Source organism: Protomyctophum bolini (assembly GCF_963924005.1).
Source record: "Protomyctophum bolini genome assembly, chromosome: 18".
Lineage (NCBI taxonomy): Eukaryota > Metazoa > Chordata > Actinopteri > Myctophiformes > Myctophidae > Protomyctophum > Protomyctophum bolini.
The window spans coordinates 2,556,144-2,570,478 of NC_137879.1; the positions used below are offsets into that span (position 1 = coordinate 2,556,144).

At 40.7% G+C, this 14,335-nt stretch overlaps 1 protein-coding gene across 1 annotated transcript in view; it reads left to right on the plus strand.

Annotated features, from left to right (window-relative positions):
• Positions 1–126: 126 nt before the first annotated feature.
• LOC308333088 (regulator of G-protein signaling 9-like) overlaps positions 127–14,335 on the plus strand; it is a gene marked incomplete at its 3' end in the record, with an annotated part of 26,882 nt that continues 12,673 nt past the window's right edge. Inside the window, exons 1-11 of the mRNA XM_080789283.1 lie at positions 127–233; positions 2,684–2,780; positions 4,813–4,863; positions 5,532–5,638; positions 6,443–6,494; positions 7,815–7,873; positions 8,059–8,135; positions 9,554–9,635; positions 10,111–10,173; positions 10,715–10,744; positions 12,718–12,779. Of these exons, the coding sequence (XP_080645409.1) occupies positions 162–233; positions 2,684–2,780; positions 4,813–4,863; positions 5,532–5,638; positions 6,443–6,494; positions 7,815–7,873; positions 8,059–8,135; positions 9,554–9,635; positions 10,111–10,173; positions 10,715–10,744; positions 12,718–12,779 (752 nt within the window). The 5' untranslated portion in view covers positions 127–161. The remainder of the gene's footprint in view (positions 234–2,683; positions 2,781–4,812; positions 4,864–5,531; positions 5,639–6,442; positions 6,495–7,814; positions 7,874–8,058; positions 8,136–9,553; positions 9,636–10,110; positions 10,174–10,714; positions 10,745–12,717; positions 12,780–14,335) is intronic.

Here is a 14,335-nt window from a genome sequence, read left to right on the forward strand (position 1 = left end):
CCCTCCCTCCTCCCCCCTCCTTACTTACTGCCTGTCTGACTGCTTGTTGCAAATGCAATCCTCTCTCCAGCATCACAGCACGACTCACAGTTCAGTGGAAGACTGAGGAGCAGTCTAGTAGACACATCACAATAGAAACATAGAAATAGGAATCAACAACAATGACTATCGCCGAGAACCTTCTGAGGGACCACGGGCAGAGGTACCGACCCAGAATGGCATGTCTCAAGAAGGTAAGCTGTCTGTCTGTCAGTCACTGCTATAATAACAATAACACGGGTCTGGTTGTGTGTGTGTGTGTGTGTGTGTGTGTGTGTGTGTGTGTGTGTGTGTGTGTGTGTGTGTGTGTGTGTGTGTGTGTGTGTGATTACTATTTATTTACCTTGTTGATCATCATATATCATATATTAATAATACTACAGTATACACCTGTAGACACCAGCAGTCTCTTACTGTCCATTCTCTCTCTAAGTACATAAATACAGTGAAATTCATACAGGTTGCAATGATGTTGTGTCTGGAAGATATACTGTAGATGTGTGTCTATATTCTCCAGTCTGTGCGTCTGTCTGGATGGATTTGATTATAGATTTAGGCATTGATTTGATTTTTTTCACATATTGTTCATCATTGCCATAAGGGGGAAAAAAGAGAAGAAATCAACATTTTAAGCCCTCAAATCTAGACTTAATACATTAATACATTGGACCTGAGTTGTAGCTCTAAAACAGGAGTCTTGGACTGCTAAATCTACAAGCTCACGCATTGCTTTGCGACGTACTGTGAGGTTAATGTACATGTAACATGTATGTAGCATGTACTCGACTGCTGCTTTCTCTCTCTTTGCACATGTATGTGCAGTACAACTATTTATTTGACATGTTTAGGTTTTTATATTCATAGCTCTTTTATCATTGCACTTCTTCATTGCCTTTTTAATCTGTTGCACTATATATACTGTGTTGTTTTTATTGAGGGAAACTAAATGCCATCCCTCTGTTACTGTCTGACATATATTGGCGTGACAAATAAAATATAAACCTTGAACCTAGATCTGCAATTCTTGGCTATATTAATAATGTCCCCTCTGACCCCAGAGCTGCCCACAGGATATTATTATATTATAATATAATGTCCCCTCTGACCCCAGAGCTGCCCATTGATGCTATGCCTTTAATTGGAGTGGTTAAGCTTCATCCTTCCTAGAAACAGAAACCCTGAAGTGTGTGCTGTGCTGTGCTGTGTTGTGCTGTGTGCTGTGCTGTGCTGTGCTGTGTTGTGTTGTGTTGTGCTGTGTGCTGTGCTGTGTTGTGGTCTGTCATATTATTCTGGGCTCTGAGAAGCTTGGTTTAGTCTTTAGTGTGAGGTGGACAGCTGCAACAGGTGTATGCTTAATTAATGCTCAAATTAATGTAATCACTCAATAAGGTGCTGACAGCTGGGCAGCGTGTAATCTGTTTGTTGTTGGTTCAACAAACAGATGTAATACAATAAATACATGCTGCCTGTCTTCACTTCATGCAGTGAACTGTTACATGATAGCACGTAACAAGCACAATGACATAGACCCAGGCTTTCTTTATCTTTATCTTTAAGTAGTGTTTTGTATCTACGAGGGAAACAGATTTGGGTTGAGAAGGTGTGACGAGCGTTCATCATCATGTTGTACTCTCTATTTTATGACTGGACCATCGTTTAGTGATCTAAATACCGAAAGCATAGTAATAATAAATTGAGTAATGAAGAAAATCAGTCAATCACTCACCAGATTAATGATACGTCAATGCTGTGTAGTCTCTAGTGCATTGGTTCAATCACTCACCAGATTAATGATACATCAATGCTGTGTAGTCTCTAGTGCATTGGTTCAATCACTCACCAGATTAATGATACATCAATGCTGTGTAGTCACTAGTGCATTGGTTCAATCACTCACCAGATTAATGATACATCAATGCTGTGTAGTCTCTAGTGCATTATTGGTTCAATCACTCACCAGATTAATGATACATCAATGCTGTGTAGTCACTAGTGCATTGGTTCCCATAACTATGTAACCTTCTCTGCGTCACTCAGGGCCCACTTTGTGTGAACTTTGTTCTGATCTGTGTTACTCCTCAAATGTCCCTCAAACGTCCCCACAAGTATACAAATTCAAGTGCACGCACGCACGCTGACACATAGCTGATTGAATCCATCTTCCTGAATGAACTGACTGGACCACAAATAGTCTGCAGCCTGTTTTATTAATGTTTTCACACATCCCACTCAGCGGACACACACACACACACACACACACACACACACGCACATCCCACGCAGCAGTGGCAGCTGATCTGAGGGAGTCACTGGAGCTTGTGTAACATCCAAGCTCACAGCGTGTCGCAGCGTGGGCTTGTAGATCTGCTACTTTCACTGTATATTTGAAAGATGGCTTCAAATGGTTAATTCATTTCATAGTATATTTCTTTATGTTTCATAGTCCCAAGAGTTCCATGTAGTGGAAGTCAAATGTACAATACTTCTATTTGAGATGATGAGGATTCTAACAAAAAAACACATGATAAACATGCATAGATCTTGCCCTTCATATCAACATGTTGTCATGGTGACCTGACCTGTGACACCTCCCCTCTACCCCCCCCCCCCCCCCCCCCTCCCTCCCTCCCTCCCCACCCCACAGATGGAGGCGGTGATGCTGGAGATGCAAGATCCAAACACAGGAGTCAAGTCTCAACCCCAGAGACTGGCCATCACCTCCATACCTCACGCTATCACAGGTGAGACACGGTCACCTCCATAATACACTGTCACCTGAGCCATACCTCACGCTGTCACAGGTTAGATTGTCACCTCTACATTAGTGGTTTTCAACCCTTTTCATATTAACATGTATTTATTCTACATCTGAGCCACGGACCACCATGTGATGACATTTAGCCTCTCAGACCCATTTGAGCCACGGAACCACCATGTGATGACATTTAGCCTCTCAGACACGAACCATAGCGAACCGTAAACCGCTCTTACAAAAGCTTTCAGAAGGGTGTCTGGCTGGATGCGTGTGGGGAGGAATTGATTGGCATAATGAATACATTGGGCAGAAAAAGAAGGTAAAAAAAATTTGGCTACTTTAAAATAAAAAATGTAAAAAAAGAAAAGTATCCCCAATATGAAAGTAAATAGTGGCAGTAGCTCAGGGGTAGACAGGCTCCCCCAGAGTTAGTGTCGAAGTGTCCTTGAGCAAGACTCTGAACCCCTAGTCTAGGAAAATTGGCCTCAGATCCTGTGCAGCAGGGGCGTGGCCCAGTGCGTTGCGTTTCAAATGAAATGCAAATCAAAAGACAGGGGCGGGTTCCACATGGAGTGGGCGCTACATCTAAATAAGACGGAAGGGAAACAATTGCTCCTTGAGCGGTGGCGGCCTACTACAATTCAATTTGGAATTGGATTCCCTTCGGACTATTTTCATGGTATGCACAGTGCTTCAGACCGGAAAGGGGAGTGTCCGCTCAGATTCTGAGCGCAACGTACTTCCCTCACAGGGATACGTTCCTTTTTTCCCAGAAGTTCCTTTTTTCTCTCCCGCCTAGTGGCGAAAAATAAAACTTCTGGGAACTCAGATTACTGAACCCCTAATTGCTCCTGATGTGCAGGTTGGTGCCTTGCATGTTCCCCCCACCATCGGTGTGTGAATGTGTGAATGTAATGCACAATCTATGTAAAGCGCATCGGATAAAGGCGATATATATAAATGCACTATTTACCATTTAAATATTCAATTCTACATATATTTACAATTTAGGACAATTTAGCAGACGCTCTTAATCCAGAGCGATTTACAGTAAGCGAGAACAACACAAGGTATTACATCACATACATAGAAATAGAACAATAGAAAAACACATGGTATTACATCACATACATAGAAATAGAACAATAGAAAAACACATGGTATTACATCACATACATAGAAATAGTCATCTAGAATCATAAGGAAACTGAACATATGCTGTGAACATACCATAGTGAGTGAACCACATCATACCGGGTAGTAATTACAATTCACACGCTCGCACACACACGCACACACACGCACACGCACACACACACGCACACACACACACACACACAAACACGCACACGCACACGCACACACACACGGTGCTTCTACGTAGAGTCTCACTCAGCAGTGGTTTGATACTTAAGAGCTGGAGATTCCGTCTCCATGACAACCTCATCTGTTACCGAGGAGAGGTTTGTGTGTGTGTGTGTGTGTGTGTGTGTGTGTGTGTGTGTGTGCAGGGGGTGGGGGGGGGGGGTGATGGAGTGAGGAGAAGGAAAAGATTATGAGAGGAAGACATAAGAGGCAACATAATGTAATGTAGTGCATTGTGTGTGTGTGTGTGTGTGTGTGTGTGTGTGTGTGTGTGTGTGTGTGTGTGTGAGGGGTTAATATATATATAGAGAGAGAGAGAGAGAGAGAGAGAGGAAAACACACACACACACACACACACACTACACATACACACTTTGAACTATCCTGTTGTCTTCATCATTATGATTGTCATGCTACATAAAAGTCATACTATTCTGTTTTTCTTGTGTTTTTCAAGTATTTGTGGTATAATAATCTTTCACTAGTATAATACTATGACATTATATTATGTCTGTCCCCGAAATTACTGTGAGCTTTATAGAAGTAACATTCAAATCAATTATTGATTAGTTTGATGGACTAATCAACTGCTCCTGTATGTGTGTGTGTGTGGATCAGATGTATTGCTGACAGATGAACCTCTCTGTCCTCAGGTGAAGACGTCATAGCGTGGCTCGCCAACAGATTCGACACAGACGCAGAAGGTGAGAAATACAACCGGCCAAAATGAGCTGGTTCGAGATGGATTAGAATTTATTCCAGACCCTCTAGGCGCTACTTGGACGGCGCAGTTCTTCAGCAAGGGCATTCGACGTGGGTACTGGCTAGGTGTGGTGCGTACTCATTCAGTGGGTACTCGTTAGGCGTGGGTACTCATTTAGTGTGGGTACTATACTCGTTACGTCCGCATTGGTCAGAAGTATCCGTGGTTTGCAGAAGTTGAAGCTTGTGTGACCCCGGGCCGTAAACATGAAGAACAAAACAAGCCATATTGGTGGTGCCATCATGGCAGTTTGAATGTTTTATAAATAAATGTGATGTCTCTCTGTGTCTCAAACTCAGAGGCCAGGAGTTTGAATGTTATAACCTGTGATGTCTCTCTGTGTCTCTCAGAGGCCAGGAGTTTGAATGTTATAACCTGTGATGTCTCTCTGTGTCTCTCAGAGGCCAGGAGTTTGAATGTTATAACCTGTGATGTCTCTCTGTGTCTCTCAGAGGCCAGGAGTTTGAATGTTATAACCTGTGATGTCTCTCTGTGTCTCTCAGAGGCCATGAGTTTGAATGTTATAACCTGTGATGTCTCTCTGTGTCTCTCAGAGGCCAGGAGTTTGAATGTTATAACCTGTGATGTCTCTCTGTGTCTCAAACTCAGAGGCCAGGAGTTTGGGCACTCTGTTCGTGGCCTTCGGGTACATCTACCCCTTAACGGACCACAAGCGCCTGGTGGTCAAACCAGACGCTTCTCTGTACCGCTTCCAGGTAGACACAACACAACCACCACACCTCTGTACCGCTAAACACAACACAACACAACCACCACACCTCTGTACCGCTAAACACAACACAACACAACCACCACACCTCTGTACCGCTAAACACAACACAACACAACCACACACACCTCTGTACCGCTAAACACAACACAACACAACCACCACACCTCTGTACCGCTAAACACAACACAACACAACCACACACACCTCTGTACCGCTAAACACAACACAACACAACCACCACACCTCTGTACCGCTAAACACAACACAACACAACCACACACACCTCTGTACCGCTAAACACAACACAACCACCACACCTCTGTACCGCTAAACACAACACAACACAACCACCACACCTCTGTACCGCTAAACACAACACAACACAACCACACACACCTCTGTACCGCTAAACACAACACAACCACCACACCTCTGTACCGCTAAACACAACACAACACAACCACCACACCTCTGTACCGCTAAACACAACACAACACAACCACCACACCTCTGTACCGCTAAACACAACACAACCACAACACATCTCTGTACCGCTTCCAGGTAAACACAACACAACCACACAGCAACGTGTGGTCTAGGAGCCCGTTTTTAGACGGTGTTCTGTTAGTGTCGCCACTCTCTCACTAGATTACTCTGGTGCTGTGCTACCGACTGTGTGTTGCTTTTACCACAATGTCCTTTCTCCAAGACATAATATCATTGCATGTCCTGTATCTTTATCACACACCATATTTGACCATTATAAATGATGTCATATGTTTCTCAGACACCATATTTCTGGCCTGCACAGCAGTGGCCGGTGGAGGATACTGACTATGGTGAGTTGGAATGGAACTACTCACTATGTTTCTTACATTACATTACATACTACTACTTACATTACATTACATTACATACCGTCAGGAATGAGTTACGAAGTAGGACCCCAAAGCAGGCAACCAGATGCGGAGTAGATATCTTCAAAGTGTTTATTTAACTGTCAAACCAAAAGGCAAAACATAGGCAACAACAGACACAAAACTCACTCGACATAGGTTTACGAACCAACAAGGACACACTGCAAATAAAGGGCTTAAATAGACAGGGGTATAACAGGTGAACTCAAAACACAATCACACACAGGATAGGCTAACAGGCAAACAGAACACAGGTGACTACACTGACTAGGATACAATAATCAGGTACAGGTAAGACAGAACAGGAAACACCAACAAGAGGAGGCAGGAAAGCACAGAACGATACTACAAAACAAGACACAGCCAAAACAACAACAACAGAGTAACGGTAAACCAAAACCAAACACCACATTAAGGCCAAATACAGAACATACAGAATAAGTCCAAAACCTACTTAGGTTCAAAGTGTTCAAAGGCAACACACATGACAAGCGCTTTCTTTAACATTCAAGGTATAACATTCAAGGCATAACAGAACATGAACTAAACACAAAATGGTCATAATGTCATAAAGAGTTCAGGGTTTGAAGCCATGAGTCACACGGCTCAAATACAAAGGCAGAGGGGTGGGGCGTGACACATACATACTACTACTTCCATTACATTACATTACATACTACTACTTACATTCCACACTATGTTCTTACACACTATGTTTCTTACATTACATCAGCTACATGACTGCCTGCCTAAATATGTCCCAAACCGCCCCCTAAGGTCTTCCACTGCTGGCCTGCTCGCTTTGCCAAAAAAAATGGCAACTAAAAAATACGGGGAAGCAGCTTTCTGCTTCTACGGGCCGTCGGCATGGAACAAGCTCCCACTGTACCTTCGACAGGCAGCCTCTGTAGACACTTTTAAAGCACAGCTCAAGACCCACTTCTACAACATTGCTTTTAATTGATCTTTTTTTTTTTTTTTTTTTTATTCATGTCCTCACTGTATTGCATTACTGCTTGTTTTTTAATGTTGTTGCCTTGCTTTTCTTTTATTCTCCATTTTTCTGTAAAGCACTTTGAGCTGCATTTCATGTCATGAAAGGTGCTATACAAATAAAGGTTTATTATTTTATTTATTATTATTACTCTCTGTTGATATAATTGATCTACTGTCTGTTTACATCATGTTATCTACAACATACCACTTCTAATGATGACGTCATTGTTGTTTCTAATCTATAAGCGATCTATCTGGCAAAGAGAAACATCCGCAAGAAAGGAATCCTGGAGCTGTATGAGCAGGTGAGACACAATGCCCTACGTTTTCAGAAAAAAACAAAGGTTAACATTATTGTGTGTGTGTGTGTGTGTGTGTGTGTGTGTGTGTGTGTGTGTGTGTGTGTGTGTGTGTGTGTGTGTGTGTGTGTGTGTGTGTGAACAGAACAGTACAACCGTCTTCATTAATAAATGTGTGTGTGTGTTTAAAGGAACAGTACAACCATCTTCATAAATGGATGAACCACAAGTGGGACTTCATTGTCATGCAGGCTAAAGAACAGTACAGGTGCCTTATTATTATTATTATTATTATTATTATTATTAGGTGAGCAGAGACAGTAGCCTGGCTACAGAGACACAGCAGCTCGTTAACAGTAGTCTTGCGTTGCCAGACTGTTGTGTTGCCTCTCGCAATTTCCAAAGGCTTCCGTCGTACAGTCTGGAGCAACGGAAGCTCTGATCATGAGTAAAATATAAATGCTTCCGTCATACAGTCTGGAGCAACGGAAGCTCTGATCATGAGTAAAATATAAATGCTTCCTTCATACAGTCTGGAGCAACGGAAGCTCTGATCATGAGTAAAATATAAATGCTTCCGTCGTACAGTCTGGAGCAACAGAAGCTCTGATCATGAGTAAAATATAAATGCTTCCGTCATACAGTCTGGAGCAACGGAAGCTCTGATCATGAGTAAAATATAAATGCTTCCTTCATACAGTCTGGAGCAACGGAAGCTCTGATCATGAGTAAAATATAAATGCTTCCGTCATACAGTCTGGAGCAACGGAAGCTCTGATCATGAGTAAAATATAAATGCTTCCGTCATACAGTCTGAATGGAAGCTCTGATCATGAGTAAAATATAAATGCTTCCGTCGTACAGTCTGGAGCAACGGAAGCTCTGATCATGAGTAAAATATAAATGCTTCCGTCGTACAGTCTGGAGCAACGGAAGCTCTGATCATGAGTAAAATATAAATGCTTCCGTTGTACAGTCTGGAGCAACGGAAGCTCTGATCATGAGTAAAATATAAATGCTTCCGTCGTACAGTCTGGAGCAACGGAAGCTCTGATCATGAGTAAAATATAAACGCTTCCGTTGTACAGTCTGGAGCAACGGAAGCTCTGATCATGAGTAAAATATAAACGCTTCCGTTGTACAGTCTGGAGCAACGGAAGCTCTGATCATAAGTAAAATATGTTCTTCTGGATCGGACTAGTGAAGAAACACGGGGAAGGTTGCCGTATATTAGATTTGATTCCAAGACAGATTGTGCGCTCTCATTAGAAGGCGGGTGTATAAGTGCCATCCAGCCTTTTCCCTCATCTCTTTGAGAGTGTCCATGTCTCGGAGCCATAGGGTAGAATCGGCTCGACGGTCGTCCTAAATATTTTTTCTCTATTTTATCTTACTAAGCTGGGATGAGCAGATCTTATGCATGTCATTGCAGGCTGACCAGGCCATAATGCCCGTCCTAGTTTGAATGTCCCTTTTGGGAAGAAGATATAATAATAATGAACCCAAATACTTGTAGTCATCGACCCGTTTCAGAGGATAGGAGTGTTGTTACGTGTTTTGATAACATGGTGCGTGTGTGTGTGCGTGTGTGCGTGTGCGTGTGTGTGTGTGTGTGTGTGTGTGTGTGTGCGCGTGTGCGTGTGCGTGTGCGTGTGCGTGCACGTGCGTGCGTGCGTGTTATCCCAGAGCGGGGAAGGAGCGTAAAAAGCCAGACCGCGTGGTGTTTGACTGCCAGGAGAGAGCTTACTGGGTCGTGCACAGACCTCCGGTACACACACACACACACACATGCACGCACACGTTCACACACGCACGCGACACACCTACGCACACATAGACACGACACCATGAGACAGACAGAATTAGACAGTTTAATTAAATCACAGTTCCCAAACCTTTCAGGCTCAGACTAAGACTATATACTTTATGAATTAATAAGCTGAGCTCTATATTTGCTACACTACAGTATGTATGTACTGAGTACTGACTGAGTGCTTATTGTTATCACCAATACATTGTTGTGCCATGATTGTGTCAATGTAACCTTAACTATAATCTTGTGTGCTCTCCTGTATGCCAACATGAATGCATTGTTGCGTGTGTGTGTGTGTGTGTGTGTGTGTGTGTGTGTGTGTGTGTGTGTGTGTGTGTGTGTGTGTGTGTGTGTGTGTGTGTGTGTGTGTGTGTGTGTGTGTGTGTGTGTGTGTGTGTGTGTGTGTGTGTGTGTGTGTGCGTGCGTACAGCGAAGGACAGCCTCTGCCATGGACTATGGACTTGAACGCCATGCAGATCCTAATGCAGACGAGGTATCAGGTGAGTTTTGTGTGTGTGTGTGTGTGTGTGTGTGTGTGTGTTTCAGCTTATATCAGTTAAGAGGCTTTATTGAGTGCATTCTAAGCCGAGGTGTTGTGTTGGATGTAAACAGCAGTGTAACACCGTCATACAGTCATAACCATAACTTGCTACATTTTCAACCGATTTTCAAACGGTTTGATTTCTTATAAACGTCAGAGACGTCCACATACTCAATATATATCTCAATATATGGAGCTTGACTTGTTCTGACATTCCATATGTTGATCATTGAATTGAATAGGTCTATGTTCTGTATTGCTGTAATGTTCTGAATCTGTTTCGCTCTTTTTTTTCTAATCCTCTCTCCTTTCTTCTCTCTCTTTGTTTTTTTTTCCAGGTTTCTCCCCCCCCCCCCCCCCCCCCCCACACACACACTTCATTTTGCTCACAGTATTTAATCTCATATTTTAAACTGAAAGTGTGTTTGTTTTTTTATCCTATCATTGAATGGTTCCTCTCTGACGTGACATTAAGTGTGATTTCTTCGTCCAGGTCAAAACACATGAATTCTACGAAAAGATTGTAAGTGTGTTTTTTTACATGATAAATTAGACACCAGACATGATTCTATATATTCTGGGTTCAGTATGAAATGATTCTATAATATTCTGGGTTCAGTATGAAATGATTCTATAATATTCTGGGTTCAGTTCAGTATGAAATGATTCTATAATATTCTGGGTTCAGTATGAAATGATTCTATAATATTCTGGGTTCAGTATGAAATGATTCTATCATATTCTGGGTTCAGTTCAGTATGAAATGATTCTATCATATTCTGGGTTCAGTATGAAATGATTCTATCATATTCTGGGTTCAGTATGAAATGATTCTATCATATTCTGGGTTCAGTTCAGTATGAAATGATTCTATATATTCTGGGTTCAGTTCAGTATGAAATGATTCTATAATATTCTGGGTTCAGTTCAGTATGAAATGATTCTATAATATTCTGGGTTCAGTTCAGTATGAAATGATTCTATATATTCTGGGTTCAGTTCAGTATGAAATGATTCTATAATATTCTGGGTTCAGTTCAGTATGAAATGATTCTATCATATTCTGGGTTCAGTATGAAATGATTCTATCATATTCTGGGTTCAGTTCAGTATGAAATGATTCTATCATATTCTGGGTTCAGTATGAAATGATTCTATCATATTCTGGGTTCAGTATGAAATGATTCTATCATATTCTGGGTTCAGTTCAGTATGAAATGATTCTATCATATTCTGGGTTCAGTATGAAATGATTCTATCATATTCTGGGTTCAGTATGAAATGATTCTATCATATTCTGGGTTCAGTATGAAATGATTCTATCATATTCTGGGTTCAGTTCAGTATGAAATGATTCTATCATATTCTGGGTTCAGTATGAAATGATTCTATCATATTCTGGGTTCAGTATGAAATGATTCTATCATATTCTGGGTTCAGTTCAGTATGAAATGATTCTATCATATTCTGGGTTCAGTATGAAATGATTCTATCATATTCTGGGTTCAGTATGAAATGATTCTATCATATTCTGGGTTCAGTTCAGTATGAAATGATTCTATCATATTCTGGGTTCAGTATGAAATGATTCTATCATATTCTGGGTTCAGTTCAGTATGAAATGATTCTATTATATTCTGGGTTCAGTTCAGTATGAAATGATTCTATTATATTCTGGGTTCAGTTCAGTATGAAATGATTCTATCATATTCTGGGTTCAGTTCAGTATGAAATGATTCTATTATATTCTGGGTTCAGTTCAGTATGAAATGATTCTATCATATTCTGGGTTCAGTATGAAATGATTCTATTATATTCTGGGTTCAGTTCAGTATGAAATGATTCTATATATTCTGGGTTCAGTATGAAATGATTCTATTATATTCTGGGTTCAGTTCAGTATGAAATGATTCTATCATATTCTGGGTTCAGTATGAAATGATTCTATTATATTCTGGGTTCAGTTCAGTATGAAATGATTCTATCATATTCTGGGTTCAGTATGAAATGATTCTATTATATTCTGGGTTCAGTTCAGTATGAAATGATTCTATCATATTCTGGGTTCAGTATGAAATGATTCCATCATATTCTGGGTTCAGTATGAAATGATTCTATATATTCTGGGTTCAGTATGAAATGATTCTATCATATTCTGGGTTCAGTTCAGTATGAAATGATTCTATCATATTCTGGGTTCAGTTCAGTATGCTCACATCAGAAATGATTCTCTATGGAATCATTTGATTTAATCATACCTCCCGTTGTTGACGTCGTCGATCGCCTCCAGAGTGTTTTGGCTACATCTAGCTACATCTGCGTTAGCGCCTGGCGCGTCGCTAGAATGTGCTCCGCTGCTATAAACGGCTGGGCGCTCTGTTCTAATGGGTTAAATAACGGCGGGTGTTCGAGGGTGTTAAAGGTGATTGTGTTCGAGGGTGTTAAAGGTGATTGTGTTCGAGGGTGTTAAAGGTGGTTGTTAACTTGTCTCCACAGAGGATGTTCACAGAGTCGGCCATCATGAGGCCCAGGGTGAAATCCTCCGTGTCCATCGGAGCGTAAGCCATCCTATGCTATCCTATACTATCCTACTGTATACACATCCTATACTATCCTACTGTATACTCATCCTATACTATCCTACTGTATACTCATCCTATACTATCCTACTGTATACTCATCCTATACTATCCTATACTATCCTACTGTATACTCATCCTATACTATCCTATACTATCCTACTGTATACTCATCCTATACTATCCTATACTATCCTACTGTATACTCATCCTATACTATCCTACTGTATACTCATCCTATACTATCCTACTGTATACTCATCCTATACTATCCTATACTATCCTACTGTATACTCATCCTATACTATCCTATACTATCCTACTGTATACTCATCCTATACTATCCTACTGTATACTCATCCTATACTATCCTACTGTATACTCATCCTATACTATCCTACTGTATACTCATCCTATACTATCCTACTGTATACTCATCCTATACTATCCTACTGTATACTCATCCTATACTATCCTATACTATCCTACTGTATACTCATCCTATACTATCCTATACTATCCTACTGTATACTCATCCTATACTATCCTACTGTATACTCATCCTATACTATCCTACTGTATACTCATCCTATACTATCCTACTGTATACTCATCCTATACTATCCTATACTATCCTACTGTATACTCATCCTATACTATCCTACTGTATACTCATCCTATACTATCCTACTGTATACTCATCCTATACTATCCTACTGTATACTCATCCTATACTATCCTATACTATCCTACTGTATACTCATCCTATACTATCCTACTGTATACTCATCCTATACTATCCTACTGTATACTCATCCTATACTATCCTACTGTATGCTCATCCTATACTATCCTACTGTATACTCATCCTATACTATCCTACTGTATACTCATCCTATACTATCCTACTGTATACTCATCCTATACTATCCTATGCTATCCTACTGTATACTCATCCTATACTATCCTATACTATCCTACTGTATACTCATCCTATACTATCCTACTGTATACTCATCCTATACTATCCTACTGTATACTCATCCTATACTATCCTACTGTATACTCATCCTATACTATCCTACTGTATACTCATCCTATACTATCCTACTGTATACTCATCCTATACTATCCTACTGTATACTCATCCTATACTATCCTATACTATCCTACTGTATACTCATCCTATACTATCCTATACTATCCTACTGTATACTCATCCTATACTATCCTACTGTATACTCATCCTATACTATCCTACTGTATACTCATCCTATACTATCCTACTGTATACTCATCCTATACTATCCTATACTATCCTACTGTATACTCATCCTATACTATCCTATACTATCCTACTGTATACTCATCCTATACTATCCTACTGTATACTCATCCTATACTATCCTACTGTATACTCATCCTATACTATCCTACTGTATACTCATCCTATACTATCCTATACTATCCTACTGTATACTCATCCTATACTATCCTACTGTATACTCATCCTATACTATCCTACTGTATACTCA